At 42.5% G+C, this 20265-nt stretch overlaps 3 protein-coding genes and 1 long non-coding RNA gene across 5 annotated transcripts; 2 read left to right on the forward strand and 2 right to left on the reverse strand.

Moving 5' to 3' along the window:
* Window positions 1–5: 5 nt before the first annotated feature.
* On the forward strand, window positions 6–8018 carry fancg (FA complementation group G). 2 transcript variants are annotated; one of them, XM_037481471.2, is made up of 14 exons: window positions 6–2532; window positions 3029–3134; window positions 3337–3462; window positions 3590–3762; window positions 4382–4556; window positions 4726–4856; window positions 4960–5106; window positions 5268–5428; window positions 5556–5622; window positions 5691–6004; window positions 6090–6130; window positions 6349–6522; window positions 6865–6979; window positions 7517–8018. In XM_037481471.2, the coding sequence occupies exons 1-14, from the start codon at window positions 2302–2304 to the stop codon at window positions 7608–7610; spliced, it is 2055 nt and encodes a 684-aa protein (XP_037337368.2). In that variant the 5' UTR covers window positions 6–2301; the 3' UTR covers window positions 7611–8018. The 2 variants fall into 2 exon arrangements, with proteins under 2 accessions (XP_037337368.2, XP_037337369.2); XM_037481472.2 differs by having other exon boundaries at window positions 4382–4535.
* LOC134129061 (uncharacterized) lies at window positions 4116–5858 on the reverse strand. Its single transcript, XR_009956244.1, has 3 exons — window positions 5736–5858; window positions 5591–5617; window positions 4116–4475 (listed from the first exon to the last, which is right to left on the reverse strand). It is a non-coding gene; the product is annotated as an uncharacterized LOC134129061 (long non-coding RNA).
* A 314-nt stretch (window positions 8019–8332) lies between the features above and the next one.
* Window positions 8333–16971, forward strand: vcp (valosin containing protein). Its single transcript, XM_037481469.2, has 17 exons — window positions 8333–8479; window positions 10091–10202; window positions 10348–10520; window positions 10606–10748; window positions 10870–11000; window positions 11658–11789; window positions 12410–12512; window positions 12758–12891; window positions 13137–13272; window positions 14299–14411; window positions 14616–14780; window positions 14876–14998; window positions 15082–15294; window positions 15393–15701; window positions 15856–16011; window positions 16095–16249; window positions 16416–16971. Exons 1-17 carry the CDS (start codon window positions 8463–8465, stop codon window positions 16519–16521), a joined length of 2421 nt encoding a protein of 806 aa, XP_037337366.1. The 5' UTR covers window positions 8333–8462; the 3' UTR covers window positions 16522–16971.
* A 79-nt stretch (window positions 16972–17050) lies between these two features.
* On the reverse strand, window positions 17051–19345 carry akr1a1a (aldo-keto reductase family 1, member A1a (aldehyde reductase)). The gene is made up of 9 exons (XM_037481474.2): window positions 19327–19345; window positions 19138–19235; window positions 18916–19035; window positions 18536–18687; window positions 18252–18447; window positions 18107–18156; window positions 17856–18005; window positions 17623–17782; window positions 17051–17326 (listed from the first exon to the last, which is right to left on the reverse strand). Exons 2-9 carry the CDS (start codon window positions 19216–19218, stop codon window positions 17261–17263), a joined length of 975 nt encoding a protein of 324 aa, XP_037337371.2. The 5' UTR covers window positions 19219–19235; window positions 19327–19345; the 3' UTR covers window positions 17051–17260.
* Window positions 19346–20265: the final 920 nt, after the last annotated feature.

The raw sequence follows: 20265 nt of genomic DNA on the forward strand, positions 1-20265 counted from the left end.
CCTGCGCAGGAATACATCCCCCCCCCCCCTAATCAGTGTAGTTATTGATGACTTGTAATAATAATTATAATGTTAATAAGGTGTGTTTTATTCAGGCTACACAAGTCGGACGATGGTTTTATACCATGTTAACATGTCATAGCATCAGTTTAACTCAGTTTGAAGATATTTTGCACATAAATGCACTTGTGAGGAATCTGGCTAGTGTGTTATATATTTAAGACATGATTCATTTTGGCCTCTTTGATGATGTCAATTATTATTGTCCTTCTTTTCTAAACAGCCCTCATAGATTCTTACTTTTACAATATATAAATTTGAATAAATAAATGTATATACATACATTTATATTTAGGGTGTGCTGTGGCTGGAGTCTGTGTGCAGTGTGTTCTGCTGATGCTCTGTAGCTGCTGCTGCTGCTGCTGCAGTGTGAGTTTGCAGATCCACGCCAAACCCCTGCGGGAGTCACCTCCACTGCTGGCCTCCCTCTGCCTCTCTTACTACAAAGTTATTGTGTTATGGTTATAAAATGTTACTTTTTATCTGTTTCTCAGTTTTTCTTTGTTGTGGAAGAGTATAATATCCAGTTGTGCACACGTGGGGGCATTGATATAAAATGATAAGAAAACACAGCAGCAGTAGTGCATGCAAACTGATTGTGATACAGCACTCACACAAACCCAAACTGAGCTGCCTCTGCTGATCCAAAGGGATCTCAAACGAGGAACAGTGCCAAACAGGCACACACAGCGCCTACTGAATTCTCTAACTCAGGTGAGTGAGTTTACTCTGCATGCCTTAAAGGAGCATGGACAGTGACTATTCTTTTTCTCTTGAGACACGTACAAAAGACGGTTCAGCACACAGTCATTTCTCTGTATCAGCCATTCTTTGTCCCTGCAAACACATGTGTTGTCAGCCCAATGACACCCAGGGGACACCCGAAGGCCCTTAGCCTGTCCTCCAGCAGATGAGTATACAACGAAGGTGCTGAAATATTGTTTTTAAAGGTGAAACACATTACGTTTGATCAGTCTTTTCCTGAAATGGCTTCAAATAACATATTAGCTTGGTTGTTACAAATATAGCGTTCCAGTGTGTTTTTCTCCACATCTCACATGTTCAGAGGAGCTGTTGGCCACGTAGGACAGAAATAACATGCAGCACATCCCTCCCCTCCACTAGCTTTATGTTTAATAAATGAGGATAATGGAGCAGGCGATGCAGAATTCAGTTGTGATGTTATCTGTATATCATGTTCCTCAAAACCTTGTTATTTGAACCAACAGTAAGCAGTTGAAGTCAACAGAAAAAAAGACAGATGTATTCTTTGTGTTAGAAGACCATGGAGAAATATCACAAACAGCGACACATTTAGGGCTTTCTCTGCAAGAGTGTATGAAAGAGTGCAGTAGATTTCAAAATAGTGTGAAGTATCTTGGTTGTGGAGCTGTAAAATGAACCAGAACAGGCCAGTTTAAAGAACTTTAATGTTATAGGTGTATTTAACAAAGTAACCTTTTTACTGAAAGCTGAAAGTCCTTCCATGTGAATGGTTTTGGCAGATGGATGGCAGAAAACGAGTTGGGAGATTCCTGCTATGTAATGACCTTGTCCTTGAATGGGATGGATGGAGTGAGGTGACGGAAAGAGATGGAAAATAGCAGGATCGATGCAGAGGGAAATGTCACAAAACTTGGAACCCATCCTATGTGGCAAAATAGATGTATAGAGCCCAAATGAAAGACATGTTTCCTGTACAAGCTTGTGTGAACATGCTTATGTAGCGTGTGAGAGTGTATTGTGGAGCAGTTGCTAGGACTTATACTTACTTATTTGACCACGGTTTAATATTCAGAGCGTTCCGTTATTTTAGACAATGAAAGAAAAAAAGAGGAGGGAGGTTATGATGAAAACAGACGACGGGGATTGCAGTCAACAGGAAACAAAATGATGTACTAACAGGAGATGATAAAGGATGAAAGAACAGGGCAGGAATTGGGTGAGAAAAGAGGAAGTCACCTTGGGAGGGACCACTAGAAAATGGCTGTCCTGGCACTCTCAAGGATGACTCAGCTGCAATTCAATTACAGTCTTGGCTTGAGTTCACTTTGTGCTGAATACATTAAGATGGTGCAATTTTACGCGTGTCGGTGTGTTTATTTAAAGGCCTACCAAGCTATTAACCAAACAGCAAAAACAAATCACAGTTCAATGGCTGTACAAACAAATCCTCAAATTGAACACAATTGAACTTCGTCACAGCACCACCTGTTGGACAGTCAGCAGAATGCTGTTGTAATGCCCGTATTTGTCCACAGGCGGCAGCACGGCCCGGTGCACTGCACTGAGCTCCATAATGTTTACTTCCGGTTTCCTCTGGCTTTCCTTACACCGGACGAGGGAAAGTTGAAACCAAACAGCACGAAGTTTTCTCGAAACAGCGATTCAAGGTGTAATAAAATGCACCAACCGCTGTCTTTATTTGATAAATGGATTCAAGAAAACAACGAGTTGGTAAACAAGTGGAAGGTAGGAAGTTAGCTAAGTTAACATCAAGTGTTGAGCCTCTACAACATTCATACACAGCCTACTGTAACCTTAATTTAGCGTTATATTAATATGTTTATGCTTAGTGATGTGAATGAACTTCCACTGGTTTTCGCTGAAATACAATAACCAAAGGTGGAAGAAGCATTATCTTTTCACATAGTTATTAAAGCAATACAATTGTGTAACAAAGCCTACATTGTAAAGGCATTCATACTCAAATGAACTTAAAACATAGTCCTTTGGTAGAATGGCCCTTGTTAATAAACACATAAAATGCTGATGTTATAGTTTTTATGTTTTTTGAGAGGTAACATCTAATGATGTTATGAGGTAAAGAATGCTCTCTGTAGTTCTATCATATTATAGTATAGCATTATCAATTTGAAAACATACTGAAGTAAAGTATGAGTACCTCTTATTTATACTTTCAGTACTGAAGTAAAATTTCCGGTTTGCTTTCACTTCATTGTTTCAGGAGCAAGAAGGAGGAGGAGATACATTGACCCGGGACCAGAACCAGAACCACACACGTCTGATTTGGTGTTCCTCTGAGTTTCACAAACTTTTAAGGAAAATCCAAGGTGCACAATGTCCTTCATAATAGTCACATGAATGTCAGAAGGTACCCAAAATCCATTTTGGGGCAGTGGGATTTGATTTTAGCCACACTCAGAGGTCTCAGTAGAGCATTTGATAGATCTTAACTTGGCGGAAGAGGTCAGCCATTACCTTCATAAGTATTTTATCTCCCTCCTTTCCTTCTCCCATGTCCCTGTCCTGCAGGTATCCCTCCTTCTACAGATCACACACAGTTGGAGCTGACAGTGGTCTACAATGCCTGTGTGTGCTTGATTGCTCAGTCTCAGTTCTCAGAAGCTGAGTCGCTCCTCACACAAGCCACACAAAGAGGTAGGATGAGCACCATAGGTTTAGATGTAACAGGAACGTACCCCATACATACACCATACATCGGTTTTACATTTGTTTGCAAGATAGCTCAACTCTGACTTTACCAACCAGTTCTTGTCCCCTACAGTTTTACAGATGACAGGAGATGGTTCTTTTGCTTCAGATCCTCCTGTTTTTTGGAAAACAGCTCTTAAATCAGTGGGAAACACAGCTTTGAATCCCTGTGTCATGTACCTCTTCTGTCTGCAATGGGCGATATGGCTAGCCACCTGCAAACTGCAAACTATACAGGAACTCCAAGTAAGATATTGTTTGTTCCCTCCTCACTTATTTGATGTGGTTTAAAGGAACTGCTTCAAAAGAGGTGGCTGTGATTTGTCCAGTGTGCACAAAAACATTGTTCTAAAACCAAGGCTCTCAGTTAGCCATCCGCTTCCAGGTGAACTCCACCATGTTTCGTTTGTGATTTAACCAGGGAGAAGGCTGGCATTTGAATATGCTTCGGATATATGTATGAATTCGAAATGTAGTCTCATCATTGCGTTGGTGCTCAGGCCATGGTGAGCACGATCGTCCTCCAATCATAGTATTGACGGTTCAGGCCCTGCAAAGTTGCGTGTCGATGTGTCCTTGAGTCACCCAACGTTGTTCTTGTAGCTGTGACTACAGTGTAATTGGTCTGAATGTTCTGATGGGCAGGTGGTACTGTGTATGATAGCTCCTGTCCTCAGTGTGAATGATGACATGAAGTGTTAAAGCGATTTGAGTGGTCAGAAGACTAGAAAAGCGCTATACAAGTACAGTCCATTTACCATTGTATTCCCATCCCACAAATACATTGAATATATGGTGCTTTTGCTTGTTTTCTGTGCCCGACTGAGTGGGCTACTGTAAATCTGTATTATTTCCTGTGATGCAGGATGAGCTGTTGTTTGTCTTTGAGACACTGTCTTCTGGAGTTCGGGAGGAGGAGAGGAGCGTGCCAAGGAGAAAGTCCTCTGACATTCCTCTACCTGTGATGGAGCAAAGAAGGCTTATTAAATTAATACACATATGCACTTTCATTGCCCAAGGTGGGCAACAACAAGCAAAGAGTTAATGTCTTTATTTTTGCTCTGTGTTTTCTAATTACATGTTTCACCTGGGTCTTAATTAATCACTTTTCTTCACTTGTCACCACAAACTCAGCACAAGAACCATTCTCACTAATTGTGAGTTTGTTTTATTTAGTAATCAATATTGTTTGTTTCTGTCCTCATTAAGGTGCAGAACTATTGAGTGAAGGCCGTAGTTCAGAAGCGCTGTCTGGTCTGCAGAGCGCTTCATCCCTTCCGGCTCCCAGAACTCTAATATCTTACACACACCTCCTCTCGGGCTCTTGCCTTGCCCATATGGTACATATGCCGACAGAAGCAGAACACAAACCTCTACTATACAGTGACCAAAACGGTTTAAGCATTTGCATGCAGTGAGAATGTGTTTTATATTTGTCTCCAGAGCCGTCCTCAGATGGCCTTGCAGTGTTACAGGATGGCCCTGGAGACAGACTCCCAGTGTGTGTGCGCTCTGTATCAGAGCATGCTTATTTACCGACAACTTGGCAACACACAGGCGGAGATTCAAGCTCTTCGTTTGCTGCACTCTGTGAGTACCACAAATATGTGTCCAAATATGCTCTTGCATTTTTTGTTGTGGAATAACCCATAGCAGCCGAGCCAACGTGTTTATTTGGAACAGTGACCCACATATTCACGTCAGTGCAGTCCTGCGTACTGAACCAGGTCTGTTACTCTCTTGTCCCACAGACTTTAATGTTGCCCTCTGCCACAGAGGCTTCCCCGGCTAGTAGTGACCTCCTCCCCTCGTCCTTACTGCTCCAAACCCTATCACTGAGCAGGCTGCTCTCAGTTCCCTCAGCTCTCTCTGTCCTTCACAGTCTGGCCCTAAAGTGTGTGCTGCATGAGAGGTGAGAAGAAAGGTCTGTTACAAGGACTTCACCACTGCTAAAACCTAAAATAAAATGAAATCTAGATGAGATTAATAGTCACATTGTGCCCATTTTAGTTGTTGAATAGATGTTTTTTTTCTTACAGGGTTTCAGATGGTGTGGAATATTATTTGGACTTACTGGCTGCTCTTCACTCAGAAGATCAACCTGGAGTAAGACAGATAACAGACACGCAACATTGTGCTTTTTTATTTTTATATTTACATGCTATGTGTCTCAGGTGCATGCTGAGGGCCCTTCCCTCCCAAAGTTGCCTGAACTTTACCTGCAGGCTGGCGCTGCCTTGCTCATGGCCCGGCGACCCGCTGATTGCATGGCGCTGTGTGATGAAGTCATTACAACAACACTAGAGCTGCTGCCAGGGAAGGTGGTGTTGAAAGAGCCGGAGGAGTGTGAGGCTGAAACCAGGGCTGTGTGTGCAGAGGTTGAAGATAGGGTGGGGATGCTTCTCTGGGTGGGGGCTGCCTACCTCCTCCAGGGTCACTGCTACACTCACCTGAGGGACTGGAAACAAGCTGTGACAACCTACACAAGGTCAGTCAAAATAAATTCCCTATATTTCCGAAACCCTAATGACAAAAATAAAGGCACGCTTTTAAGATTGTGCTTCGCACTACAGGTGTCTCAACCTGCTGGTGAAGGTGCGTTTTAAAAAGAGGGGTGAGTACTTTGCTTTTCATACACCTGTATTTTGTACTTTGAATGTAAATAAATTCAAAACAAGATTGAAATAAACCGATCAAGCTCGATCATGGTCCAGGCCAAGCAATGAATGTCGGTTATGTGTTTGTTAACTGGCCTCCTGTCATTTGCAAACGTTCAGCATCCCTGCTCTGCGGCTACTCCTACATTTTAGTCTTTTGATTGTTTAATAACAGGATTCCAACCACAGATTCCCAGTGCAGACATGGTGGGCATGCAGGGAACAGATCTGTGCATCCTCCAGAGGTTAAAAGGGCTTTCACTAGCTGGGAGAGGCATCAGCTTCACCCAGACAGACCAACTGAGAGAGGCACTGAGAGACCTGCAGCTCAGCATCCAGGCATTCCCAGGTAAACACCACAGCTGTAACCTAAGCTATAATGAATGTAACAATGTTAACGTCAATGCACTAGGGCAGAAGCAAATAAGGTCAGTCAAATTCCTGTTAGGCCTATACTTGACAACTATGGACTACCATTTGAACAATGGCTGTTCAGAAGCAGATGGTTAATAAATTCTTAAACTGCTAGCTTCAACATCTTGTTTTTACACACAAGAGCTACAGTCCTGCACATGTATGAGCCAATAACTATTATTTTGACATAAATGTACAGTAGGACAGTAGTTAATCTGTATTTCATTAATGTGGTCCTTTGTGAGAACCTGTAATAACGCTGTATGCACGGTCTCAGAGGGTACAGGTGCAGGGCTGTGGTGTGGTGAGGTGCTGTGGAGGCTTGGCAGGAAGCGGGAGGCAGTAGCTTGTTGGGAAAAGACCTGGAGCGTTACCCCACACTTCTCAGTACAGTAAGACGTTTCTATTGCTATGTTCACTTTTACTCTGTGGGGTTTGGGTATTTTTCTGTAATCACACTCACTCTACTGTGGAGAGAACACAGATGCATCCCCAACCACGCTTAAGAGATACAGACAAAATGCATGCAAATGAGAAAAAATGCATGATTTGTGGTCTTATCATATTCCACTGTACAGATTTATAAGTCGCATAGAATAGATATGGATAAGAAAACGTTTTTAGTTGTAGGTTGATGCATAACTAACGGAATACTTATAATACTATACTATAATTTTCCCTAGCTGTTTGGTGGAGTCCTGATCACAAGTTTTTCAATAAAATGCATTTGAATTTGAAGTTTTGCTGCCGCATATGAACTAGATACAATCTGATAATGTGCTGATTTAAGATACTAGGTCAGACCAGCATTTATTTCCAACTGTCGAAAATGTAACCGCTAGTAGTTTAATACGTTTTTCGTCAGAGGACATTTACTGTGCTGTGATGTTAATGCTCCTTCTAACTGGTGTATTCCGTTTGCTTTGCAGGAGTCTATCGGTGTACCTACAGGAACCTCAGTCCGGCCCTCTTTTGGATTCTACAGAGCTGCACCGCCGAATAGAGGAATTAACTTCTACCTAGTCAGGCTAGAGAGACAAAGAAGAATACCCTATAACTTACTAAACAGGATCAACTCTCTCTGGCTTGGGAACTGAAACTCATACACACATCAAACATGTATCTATTGTGACCGTTAAAAAAACATCCTGAAAGGCCTCAAGTGTTTGACACTGATACCTGAGTGGTGGTGACAAACCTACCAGGTGTTTTATGCATTAAATAAAGATGACTTGATATGTTGTAATTTTGAAACAGAGATTCTGGCTTGCTGGAGATTAATTATGTATTTTGGCCATTCAAGATTTATCAAGACTATAATAAGTTATGTTTTTCAAGAAAATGACATGTAGTATAAATTGTGATACTGTTCTACAATATCTATTTATATCGTTTTATGGAATGATCACCCTAATATAACGGCCAAATAAATTTGCGCTGCTTGCACATAACGTTAGTCGTGCTGTTATGTCCTAGACTGAAACACGAATGTCATGTTTATACGAGGTTTCATTTACAACGCGGTGCAAAGGTATTGGAAGACATAAGTTTGGTGACAGGCATAGATAACCAATAAGGAAGACGTTATTGAAACTAGAAACCTCCCACTCATGTATAACTGGCTAAATTGCCTAAATATTCCCGATGACATGTGACGGCACAATCTTTCATTGGTTACCAAAACTGATGGACAGCCTTCAGCCAATCAGAAGGCCGGATGCGTCCAGCTCGTCGTATAATTGTAAAGAAGGGCAAGGATTTTGCTGCTCTTTCGTCTGAAATCACAGAGAACGTTCAGTTACGAGAACCAGCTAAGCCTCTTAAACATTTAGCTAGAATTTATTTATTTATTAATCGTAATCCAGGTGGACGACCATGGCTTCGGGAGGGGAGTAAGTAAATATATATTTCAGTCCAATTGAAATGCGGGTTTCTGAACAATGGCCAGCAGCAGATGCCTTTTAAATGTCTAACGTCAGCTCGGAATACGTTAGTTTATAAAAGTTAGCTCGATTGCTAATGCATTAGCTGCTTTGCTAGCAAGAAGCTAATGGGGTCAGTTACTTCAGCCTCCGCACTTTAGTCCGTGGGCTGAATAACCTAATAAGATGACTCTACTGACAGTTGGTGGTTTTCTCGACCAATTGTAACAGTTACCATACACAAGGTTGTCGTTGGCCAGCTTACCGTTTTAAATTAGCCAGCTGTGGGAGAGCGACTTGACAAAGCGCAGTCATCGCTGTCGTGTTTGGATGCTAACGTTAGCTTAACAGCACTGTCAAGGCCAAAGCCTTCCACCATCACAGCGACAAATTGGCCTATCCCCCAGCTAATAACCAGTTCTCAGAGTTGGTTTTGAATCGTTCGTGCAAGTAATATCCACGGAAATCCAATGAGTACATTATATATAAACGTGAGTAATAAACCAACGGTTCCACGGAAGGGAACCTGAACGCTAGCCCTCCATGTCACGGTGCGCTGTCTATAGCCACTTGACACAGCGCACCAAAGCTAGCAGGCTAACTGGGTTTGGCTAGTCATTCCAACTAACGTTACATGATCTCTATTTTGACGTTGGTTCAACGGTCGTCAAATAACGCATTTCATCATTCATGTTGCTCACTCGGGAGCTAATGTTCATTAAGTCACCGTCTTGTCGGGACGCTAATTTGTCTTTAGAGGAGCCTTGCTAACATTAGCTAATAAAGTTGTTTTTCAGTTCTTTTGCTGTGTCATCTGGGCTTGCTTGCTTGCCAGGCAGTTAGCTTTTCCTATAGCATTAGCACGCTAACATAATGGTAAACTACTAAACCTGTCCTAGGCTCTCTGGAAACCTTTGGCCGTTTCAAACTTAACGTTGATTACATGTTGGGTTTTAACTTTATTTTAAATAATGGTACGACTGTTCGGTATAGGTATGAGTCGTATGAACGATCTGCATACATTTAACGTTATAACTGCGATACGTAATTATTTATTCATAATTTGACTTTTACAATCTTGGGTGTTTAGGATTTACAATCATATCAATAATTATGGGGGTACAATTCTTATTCCATGTCTTTGTATAGTTAAAACGGACAATACAGTAAAATGAAATTCGCCACACAAACGTTCACTCCGGGGAATTCTACGCAAGAATGTTTCTCCTCAGACACCGTTTAGTTTAACATGATACCAGTAATGACTCATTCAGAGCTTCTATAGGTAAATACTTCAGACAGAAACCTCTCCTGCAACCAGTGTTCAATCTGAAAAGTGTTTCCAATCCCCATAGCTACACCAGAAAAACTATTCAATAGGGGCCTGGTTCGCCATAGACATTTTAAATTAAGTAATCCAAACCAAAGTCGTTTTGTTTTAAAACGCTGTTAATGGTTTTCTCTTCACATATTACAAAATAACCTACAATATATTTGTCATTGTAGGACCTGCATTAAACCTTGTTTAAGTAGCCAAATGAGTTATTTTGTTTGACCTGTTCATCCTTTTCTTTTTTTTAGATCCAAAAATGATGACCTAGCCACTGCAATTCTGAAACAAAAGACCAGACCCAACAGACTGATTGTCGATGAATCCATCAATGAAGACAACAGTGTGGTCTCTCTCTCTCAGGTAGACATTCAGAAGGCTTCATGAATAGGCTAATGTAACTGCAAATGCTCTGTGGTGATAAATTAAGACCCTCAGTCATTACATTTCAAATATATCAAGATGACAATTAAATGCTCAAGTAAACATTGTTTAATGTCTCTTTAAGACAAAGATGGACGAGCTGCAGCTCTTCCGCGGAGACACTGTGCTGATGAAGGGAAAGAAGAGGCGGGAGACTGTGTGCATTGTGCTGTCCGATGATACCTGTTCAGATGAAAAGGTTCGCATGAACAGGGTGGTTCGCAACAATCTGAGAGTCAGACTGGGTGATGTCATCAGGTGGGGCAAATCATTCACTTGAATCAATTTCTTTCCACTACCCTCTTTGAAAAATTAAGCAGTCTAATTCAAATATCTATTTTAGCATTCAGCCATGTCCTGATGTGAAGTATGGAAAGAGGATCCATGTCCTCCCAATAGATGACACCGTAGAAGGAATTACTGGCAACTTGTTTGAGGTCTACCTTAAGCCATACTTTCTGGAGGCTTACAGGCCAATCCGCAAAGGTGAGTAAAAGATATCCTCATCACAAAAAATATTTCATTGTACCTGACTAATAAAATGTTTCAATGAATGATGTGTAACTATCTCAAGAGTTGAAATGAAGTTTTCTTTTATATTGTGAAGGTGACATCTTCTTGGTCAGAGGAGGCATGCGTGCTGTGGAGTTCAAGGTGGTAGAGACTGACCCCTCTCCCTACTGCATCGTTGCTCCTGATACAGTCATCCACTGTGAGGGAGAGCCAATCCGGAGAGAGGTGGGTATCACATATACATGTGCACTAGTGTTCATTTTGGCAGCTATTTTTTATTTAATCCTTAGACAAAAATGCAAATTGGATTTAGTCTTTTTAATCCTTCATAGTTTTAGTCTAGTTTTCATCGACGAAAACTAATTACATTTTAGTCATGAGACCCGTTTCAGAATCCCTTTGGGTTCATTTCTAAAGCCCTGCATTAAGACATAAATCACTTTATTTTAGGCGCTACTTGCGAGCTTGCTGTGTTGTGCCAGCTTCTCAATAAAGTTAGGAAAAAAAAACATTTACGGCAAACCCATGAAGATACTCTTAACATTACATGGAATTTGCATGCTGCTAAATATCCAACTGAGATTTGCCTGTGCCGTTCTGAAAAAGGATCCTACCACAGACTACTTTTTGCACTCTGCGCTACGGAGTATTGTGACTTCGTCAACCATTTTCATCTCGTTAACGATGGTTAGAATGGATTTAGTTTTTATTTTCAAAGATCTTTTTGTCACGCCTTAGTCTAGTCTTAGTCATGGGGAAAAGGGTCGTTAAACAACATTTTTGTCGGTTTTCGTCACCGAAATTAACACTGATGCGTGTACAGTGCATGAATTGACCCAAACCAAATTGCATTGAAATTAAAGCTTGTGTTTGATCATGCAGGATGAGGAAGAGTCCCTGAATGAGGTGGGCTATGATGACATTGGAGGGGTGAGGAAGCAGTTGGCTCAGATTAAAGAGATGGTGGAGCTGCCTCTCAGGCACCCTGCACTTTTTAAGGCCATTGGAGTCAAGGTAAGGCAACACCCAAAGATATTTATTTTTCATTGTACATTTTAAAGTAAACCTGTGTAATCTAAAACCACACACATATGTTTACTGGCATGAATATCATCCTGCTGTGTAACTGCATTATGTCACTATTGGAGTCTTCTAGACCAGTGATTCTCAACTGGTGGGTCGCGGGCCCGTTTTTAATGGGAAAATAAAAAATAAAAAAAATCTAAAAAAAAATCATCCTGTGATTTTATTTTGAAGGGACTTTTTGAATGCAGCGGAGTGACGTTTTTTTTTGCGTCTCCTCTGTCCATGTTTTCAGCAGTGTGCCAGGTTGGGTCAAACCATTCGGATAGGGGGAGACTTTGGGTTTTAAGGATAATTAAACATCCTGAATATGAAATTCAGCTTATGAACTTGATTTTGAATGAATTTGAGATGTTGAGAATGTTCCTCGATTTGGGTCGCGGCTTGTCATTAAGGGGTGATGGTGGGTCCCGGAGCCAGACCAGTTGAGAACCACTGTTCTAGACCTATACTATATTAAGTATGTTTTAACAGCATAGACACACACATGCATGTTTGCTGCTTTTTGAATGACACATGTAGCATGTATTTATCTCCCTCCCTCTTCACAGCCTCCACGTGGAATCCTTTTATATGGACCTCCTGGAACTGGAAAGACTTTGATTGCCAGAGCTGTAGCCAATGAAACTGGAGCTTTCTTCTTCCTGATTAATGGTCAGAACACCCACCTATTCATTTCCTTTTGTAGTTTCTGTTGGTTTTGATCCCGATGAATACATATCTTAAGAAATATCATATTGGATGATAGGCTATACTATAAGCAGCAACACTCCACTTTGGCATAATTTTATATCATACGTTTTTTTATTACTTGAGTGTTTGCAGGGGAAAGCTATATTTCAACATAGTATATGAGGTCACTGTCTCCTTGGAAATGAATGTTTCACTTCCTGTTTTAGGTCCTGAGATCATGAGTAAGCTGGCAGGAGAGAGCGAGAGTAACCTGAGAAAGGCCTTTGAGGAAGCAGAGAAGAATGCTCCTGCCATCATCTTTATTGATGAGCTTGACGCAATCGCTCCTAAGAGAGAGAAGGTGAGCAATAAACTTTGTGAACTAAATGGATATCTACTGAAATCAATGAAAATGGCTAGTCTACTCCAGAAACCAACAATTTAAGAACATTTTTTTAAATCTCAGTTGTTATGTTTTGCCATTTCACTTCACAATATTTTAAATATAGTTAAGATCTTTTGTCATATCACATGTTCATCCCATGTCAACATGCTCAAAAGGAGCTAATGTGTAAATGGAGTATTAAAATGTGAATTCTATTTTAGACCCATGGAGAAGTGGAGAGGCGCATTGTTTCCCAGCTGCTGACTCTTATGGACGGACTGAAACAAAGGGCTCATGTGATTGTCATGGCTGCCACCAACAGACCAAACAGCATTGACCCAGCTCTCAGGAGATTTGGTATGTTATTGGTTCTCATGTGTTATTGCATACGTTGCGTAATGGAAGAATCATCAGCGCAGGTCCATGCCCTATGAGTGGAGGAAAGGTTTTCATTTTTCAACTCTCACCTCTGTTTTGTAATCATTCCTATTTATGTTCACCTCTTCATTCTCAGGGATGTACAGATCACATGAAATTCAAAGTAGTTTTAACAAACCGCATCAGTTAAGTAGAGTTGTGCACCTGAGAAATGTCCCCACTTACAACTAAAGGGTTCTTGTGGTGCATCTGGCAAGTATCCACAGGGTTCACTTTTTCCTCCCCCCGCCCCCCACAAGTACCAGCCTTATTCCAAAATAAATTCTTTTTTTCCCCTTAAAATTCACAAACTCACCCCATGTGGCACTTTTCCAAAGAATAGGAGAAACTGCTCATAAATAGGTGTGCCGAGCTTGTAGCATCATGCGGAAGAAGACTTAAGGCTATTATTGTTGCCAACGGGGCTTCAACAAAGTATTGGGGAAGGGCTGTAAATACAGTCTTCCTTTTTAATAGATTTGCAAACGTTTTCAAAAATCTTTTGCCTTTTTTATAGGATGTAGAATTTTGAGGAAAAAAATAATTGAATCCATTTGAGGAACATTAAAACAATGTGGAAAAAGTGAAGCTTTGATGAATATCTTCTAGATGCACTGTATATTTTATTTTACATAACCTGGAGCAAATCTGTTGCCTGGTTCACTAAAGGATGTTGACATTGCACTGATTAAAACGGATGGCTCCTGCCGTTTCTTGGACTGCAGTGATCAGTTTCTTACAATGCTGTGCTGTCCCTTTTAAAAAAAGGCATTTAACGGGTTGTGTCAAAGCGCATTTAGTTTATTCAAATACTGATACTTGTATTACTTTTACAACTCGTGTACAAGAAGTCATTTCTGCTGCCACATCATTAGAGCGGCAATAATAATTCCATAAGACTGCCTTATTGTTCTTAGTCTGTTCCAGATAGTACTAATCATGTGTTTGAACCTCCATCACCTCCAGGACGTTTTGATCGCGAAGTGGACATTGGAATCCCCGACGCCACTGGCAGATTGGAAATACTCCAGATTCACACCAAGAACATGAAACTGGCTGACGATGTTGACTTGGAACAGGTCTGTTCACTCATGTGTTCTTCTAGTAACACACCCACTGCTTCATGTTTCATGTCTTGTTTTTCTTTTATAAATAAAAAAGACCAGGGAATGCCATTTAGCCTTTTGAAATGGCAGTTGGTCTTCATGGTTATACTTAATTGCAGTGTACTGTGTAGGATACCGGACAGGAAAGTGATATCCTGCCATTTATCTCGCCTGTAGGTAGCCAATGAGACCCATGGACATGTGGGTGCAGATCTGGCTGCTCTCTGCTCTGAGGCTGCCCTGCAGGCCATCAGGAAGAAAATGGACCTGATTGACCTTGAGGATGAAACCATTGATGCTGAAGTTATGAACTCACTTGCTGTCACTATGGATGACTTCAAGGTAAGAGCTGTGGTCTGGTCTGTGGCGCAAGTAAGACCACAAGACTTGTATCAGCCTTGTGAGCCCTGCTGATCATGCTCAATCCTATCTTGCAGTGGGCTCTGAGCCAGAGCAATCCATCTGCACTGAGGGAGACTGTTGTCGAGGTTCCCAACATCACCTGGGAGGACATCGGAGGTCTGGATGATGTCAAGAGGGAGCTCCAGGAGTTGGTGCAGGTATGAATCGCTTCCAGAAGTAAGCTTGGGTTTTGAAAAGGATGCGTCACAAGCGGCAATCTTCTTCCTCTCGTTCAATTCAGTACCCTGTGGAGCACCCGGACAAGTTCCTTAAGTTTGGCATGACCCCATCCAAGGGTGTGCTATTCTATGGTCCCCCTGGTTGTGGTAAGACTCTGCTGGCCAAAGCCATCGCCAACGAGTGCCAGGCAAATTTCATCTCCATTAAAGGACCCGAGCTGCTAACCATGTGGTTTGGAGAGTCTGAGGCCAACGTCAGGGAGATCTTTGACAAGGTACGGATGCTTTTGGGGTGTCGTGAATCATTAATGCTCGGAACAACAACTTCCTTGTTTGCATCTCATTTAGTAAAACCATCGTCTGATGTTTCCAGGCTCGCCAAGCAGCACCTTGCGTCCTCTTCTTTGATGAGCTGGACTCCATAGCAAAGGCCCGTGGCGGCAACGTGGGAGATGGTGGCGGAGCAGCTGACCGCGTCATCAACCAGATCTTGACAGAGATGGACGGAATGTCCAGCAAGAAGAATGTCTTCATCATTGGAGCCACAAATAGACCAGACATCATCGACCCCGCCATCCTGAGACCCGGCCGTCTCGATCAGCTCATCTACATTCCTCTGCCCGATGAGAAGAGCAGGATGAGCATCCTGAAGGCCAACCTCCGCAAGAGCCCCATCAGCAAGGTCCTTCTAGCTGCAGCTTCTTGTGCGGCGGCCTTTTTTTCATTTTTCAGGCTCTTGTCTTTTAAATGCTTTATCCAACTTTAATCTAGGAAATATAGCTCTGTATGGCTAATTTCTAATCTTGTGCTTTGATTTTGTCATTTTCTTTTGATAGGATGTGGACTTGGACTTTTTGGCAAAGATGACCAATGGTTTCTCTGGAGCTGATCTTACAGAGATCTGCCAGCGGGCGTGTAAGCTGGCCATCAGAGAGTGCATCGAGAATGAGATCCGTCGAGAGAGGGAGAGGCAGACCAACCCGTCTGCTATGGTCAGTGCTTGTTCCGTCCCCTCACACCGTTGCTGCCTTGGATATTTAGCTATTTAAAAAAATGCATATATATTGTTTTATAGGAGGTGGAGGAGGATGATCCTGTGCCAGAAATCAGGAAAGATCACTTTGAGGAGGCAATGCGATTTGCTCGTCGCTCCGTCAGTGACAACGACATTCGCAAATATGAGATGTTTGCTCAGACACTGCAGCAGAGCCGAGGCTTTGGCAGCTTCAGGTAAACCTACGGACATTTCTTGTTTTAAAAAAAAATCTTCTGTCTCTATTGAAATCATTTTCAATAAATGTTTTTATAAAATTGCTCACTCCAAGAGTTATGGAATAACATCTGAATTGCCAGAAATGCTAGTGCCGTATCATAGAAACTGACTTTTCGCCTCCAGGTTTCCCACCAGCACTGCAGGCGGCAGTGGTCCAACCAACGGCTCAGGAGGTACCGGCAGCGGCCCCGTGTTCAATGAAGACAACGACGATGACCTTTATGGATAAGTGTACACTGCCCCTCAGTGGTCAGTACCGGGATCACACCTGTACAAATTCTCACCAGATTCCACATTTTTAGGACTTTGTGCTTCTTTCATGTGTTCCTTTTTTTGTATGACTTCCCTTGGAGAAAGCATGTAGCCGCTTGGTTTGCCCTGGCTTTGATGTGGGTGGGGATAAGGGGAGGATGTTGGAAATGTAAGGTGAGTGACTGATGCAGATTAGGGAGGGCGGGGTGGGTGGGGGGGTTGAGTGGCCTCATTCTCAGTATATCACAACCAACATGAATGGCTTTAGTGATGGGATTCTATGCTAGACTATAAGAAAGAAAAGAAAAAACATATTGCTTACGACTTCCTCCTTTTTTTTTTTTTAAATAAACAGTAGCATATAATGTATTACAAATTTGTCAAGGTTATGTTGTTGAAAATAAAATCTCACAAAATGGAAGTGTTATCAGTGTTGGTTTGAAACTTACTTTTTCTTGTATATACACTTGGATTTAAAGATGTATTGGTATCACAGTAGAAACAAATGAGGATGTGAGTTTTATTTTATTACAACCGGATAATAAGACTCATTCTTTGCTCAGCCATGTTCAGGATTGAAGTCATCTGTCTCTGCAATGTCAGACAAGTGGCTCAATTTGTAGAAAGACTTAAATTTATTTTTCAAAAATATTAAATCAATACAATATTTATTTTCTTCAGGGGAAAAAAACCCATTGCATTCCTTGATTGTCAAATTAGTAAGGATCGTTGAAGGGAAAATGGGGGTGCTCTGCATCCCTCCACACTCTCTTGCCGTTCTTCTGTAAAAAGAAAAGCCCATTTGATTAGTTGTGCGCACATTCTAGCTATAAAAGTGTTTAGAAAAATCTGCACCCCTCGACTCGTAGGGACAGAATCGAATGCTTGTCAGATAATCGAGAGCTAAAAACCCAACAGCGTGTCCGCCACGCAATGTCATTTGAGTCTACTGCAGTTGCGCTCAGAGTTAATTTTGATCTGAGGCCTCTGTGGTCCATAAATAAACAAGTCATCGTAAGGGCTCTGCCTGGCACGTCCGGGTAAAAAGTTGCACGATGTCGTAAGATCAGTGACTCACCTCGACAGTTGGAATAATGAGGCGCTCGTTGCGGTTGAGGGTTTCAATGAGCTTCATGTCGTCTTCTGTCAGAGAAAAGTCAAACACCTGCAAGTTCTCCTGGATCCTGGAGGGTGTCACACTTTTCGGAATGCACACAACACCCCTCTGAACGTTCCACCTGCCAGAAGGACGCCACAGACTTAATCCAATGCTTCAGGCTGTGGTCATTTACCTGCAGCTTTGAGTCGTACCTGAGTATGAGCTGGGCTGGTGTTTTGTGATGTCTCTTTGCCATGGCAGCCAGTCCCGGGTCCTGCAGCACACTCGGTTCATCAGGAGAGGCCCAGGGTCTGTCCCCGCTGCCCAGAGGACTGTAGGCTGTCACACAAACTGCCACTGACCTGTGGCAGAGGTGCATGCGCTGTTAACACGACGAGGCGGCATTTTGATGGACGTGGTCCTCCAAGAACATTTTGATGCGTTAATCTGCAGTTACACTGACCGACAGTGAGACACGAGATCCGCTTGAGACAAATAAGGATGGCATTCCACCTTCGACAGAACGAGACGGAGATCAACTTTTATGTCACATTCTCTAAACCGTATGAAATGTATGTTTGGTGGCTTATGAGAAGGCAACGTCGTACCTGGTTCACCACCGGTTTGTGTCTGGCCATGGCGATGATGTCATCAGTCTGCCGGGCGTTGAAGTTGGACAGTCCTATAGCTTTGACCAGACCTTTGTCCACCAGGCTCTCCATGGCCGCCCAAGTGTCTCGGTAGTGCGTGTCAGAGTAACAAATACTGCCATCTTCTCGCCGGGGCATCAGCTCCTTTCCACGCCTAACACGCCAACATACAACACTGCTTTAATCTGCACGCCGCTAACCACGCAGGGACAGAAACAGTTAATCGTGCTGCGGTTGCTCACTGAAACGCCATGGGCCAGTGCATGAGGTACAGGTCCAAATAGGATAGACCCAGGTGGGCCACGCTGGTCCTGCACGCTTCCTCGACATCCTGCGGGTCATGTTTGGTGTTCCACAGTTTGGATGTTATGAACAGTTCCTCTCGACGCAGCGCCTGCGAAGAGGACGAGCAACACGTCTCACTACAAGGACATGCTTGATATGGGAGAGAAGTTTGAAATATTTACCCTTGAATCAGACACTGTGGGTGTATCGTGTGAATATGTTGACCACGTTGATCGTGTTGGAGCTTTTTATCGAGTGAAACTGTGCAGCCAGTGAGTGGACAGCTGTGTCCAAGGTCAAGAAGACATTTCCGATTCAGGCCCAATGAGTTTCTCACCTTTCCAGGGCCGACCCTGATGGCCAGTGCCTCGCCCACCTCCTGTTCGTTGCTGTATGCGGCAGCACAGTCAATGTGTCTGTACCCACAGTCCAAAGCTGCCAGCACCGCCTGCTTCACCTGAGGACACATGGGACACATAATATAAATGCTGTTTTTTTTTAAACTTCTAATCTCCAGAAAAAAACGAAGCCTGTGTAAGGTTTGTCTTTTTAGTTTTACCTGTCCTGGAGCGCTCTTCCAGGTGCCGAGTCCCACCACAGGCATCCTCTGCCCCGTTGAGAGAGTCACAAAGGCGCTCATATTTCAACCCTGAGGACCTGACGGAGGACGGGCGGAGAAGTGGTGTTCACATGTAGACTCCTATGAAACTGGCCCAGTCATGTGATTGAGTTAATGATTGTCACTCACATCTGAATTCATTAACTCCTGCAGTGCACAAACACTCGAGCCATCAAAACTCGCCCTGGGTGACTTGCTTTTTGTCTTTTGTTCGGTCACTTCCTTCCTGTGTTTCAGTGGAAACGTGAACCCTCTGTGAAGTCGCTGTAGTCAGAAGTAGCCGACGCAGGGAGCTGGTATTATGCACAGAGAGGTGTCAGTGCTGCACTAAACAGACCCTTTCCACGCTTCACTGACTGTATGCTACATGCTTACCATGTGATGTGCACCCACACACACAGCAATCATCAACCTCTGCATTTGGTTTCACATGACCACAGTCTGTTTACGCAGATCACCAGCTCTAACTCAGCCACACAACGGATTAGGTGAAAGTCTGCTTTCCTTTGTTTATCTATAACGCAAAACTGTCCCAACGTGTCCAAACTACAATCATTGAACCAGCACAAAGTCCAACATGTATTGGCAATGTTTGATCAGGGAGATTTCCTAATTTTGGGTTCTAAGAACTGATATCACATCAGTTTGTTTGCTTGCATGAGACGTATTGATGTTTTTCAGTGACTGGCTATTCATACACCTGCATGCACGATCTTACCGCATTCACCAACATCCCATCCAATGTTTTATATAGCAAAAGATAATGAGCAGGAGCGTAAGATGTACTCCAATATTAAATTGAAGTTAAAAGGGCCAATTCAACAACATAGAAACAGCCTCCAGCTACAAATAAAATGAAGTAAATACCCCCATATGTCTTAGAATATAACATTTAATAATATAACAGGAATGCGTCAATGTGGAAGAAGGCCTTTTACTGTTGTAGCCTGTCCAGCTTGTTTTAAATGTTAAAGTCTAAGGGGAATATTTCTCCTGCTGCTAAATGATCCTAATCCATTTTTGAAGCATATCACATCTGTATATCAAGCATATCAAGCTCTCCATTTC

The sequence above is a fragment of the Pungitius pungitius genome, chromosome 5 (genome assembly GCF_949316345.1).
Source record: "Pungitius pungitius chromosome 5, fPunPun2.1, whole genome shotgun sequence".
Taxonomy (NCBI): domain Eukaryota; kingdom Metazoa; phylum Chordata; class Actinopteri; order Perciformes; family Gasterosteidae; genus Pungitius; species Pungitius pungitius.